We start from the raw sequence: 427 nt of genomic DNA on the forward strand, positions 1-427 counted from the left end.
GGAGGATAAAAAGCTTGTGTTCATATTATGTTTGCAACAAAATCCTCACCCTGCTTTCCTCAACCACACGCTCTAGGCGATTCTGCCTTAGGTCGTCGAGCAGTCCTTCCCCTTTGGAATTTCTGGGTGTCCTACAGACTTTCCCTCTCCCTCCTGCTCTACCTTTGCCTCCTCCTCCTACTCCGCCACGTAGGATCCCTATCGGCCTGAGGGTAATAGGGGTTTTGGGGGTCCTCGGCCCCTCCACCTCCTGCATATTCAGGAACTCCTGCAGGCGCCGAGTGCTGTTCTGTTGGCGTTCGATGCGTTAGGTGTACCGCCGTCATCGGCATTCAATTTACTGAAGTATCATCAATATGACCATTATAATCAAACTGGCACTGCTTCCACAAGCGTTATAACAATGTTAATAACGATTATCATTCGG

At 49.6% G+C, this 427-nt stretch overlaps 1 protein-coding gene across 1 annotated transcript in view; it reads right to left on the reverse strand.

Moving 5' to 3' along the window:
• LOC119586626 (ATP-binding cassette sub-family C member 9-like) overlaps positions 1-427 on the reverse strand; it is a 47,046-nt gene that overhangs the window by 19,866 nt on the left and 26,753 nt on the right. Inside the window, exon 10 of the mRNA XM_037935372.1 lies at positions 50-291. Within this exon, the coding sequence (XP_037791300.1) occupies positions 50-291 (242 nt within the window). The remainder of the gene's footprint in view (positions 1-49; positions 292-427) is intronic.

The sequence above is a fragment of the Penaeus monodon genome, chromosome 21, assembly GCF_015228065.2.
Source record: "Penaeus monodon isolate SGIC_2016 chromosome 21, NSTDA_Pmon_1, whole genome shotgun sequence".
NCBI lineage: Eukaryota > Metazoa > Arthropoda > Malacostraca > Decapoda > Penaeidae > Penaeus > Penaeus monodon.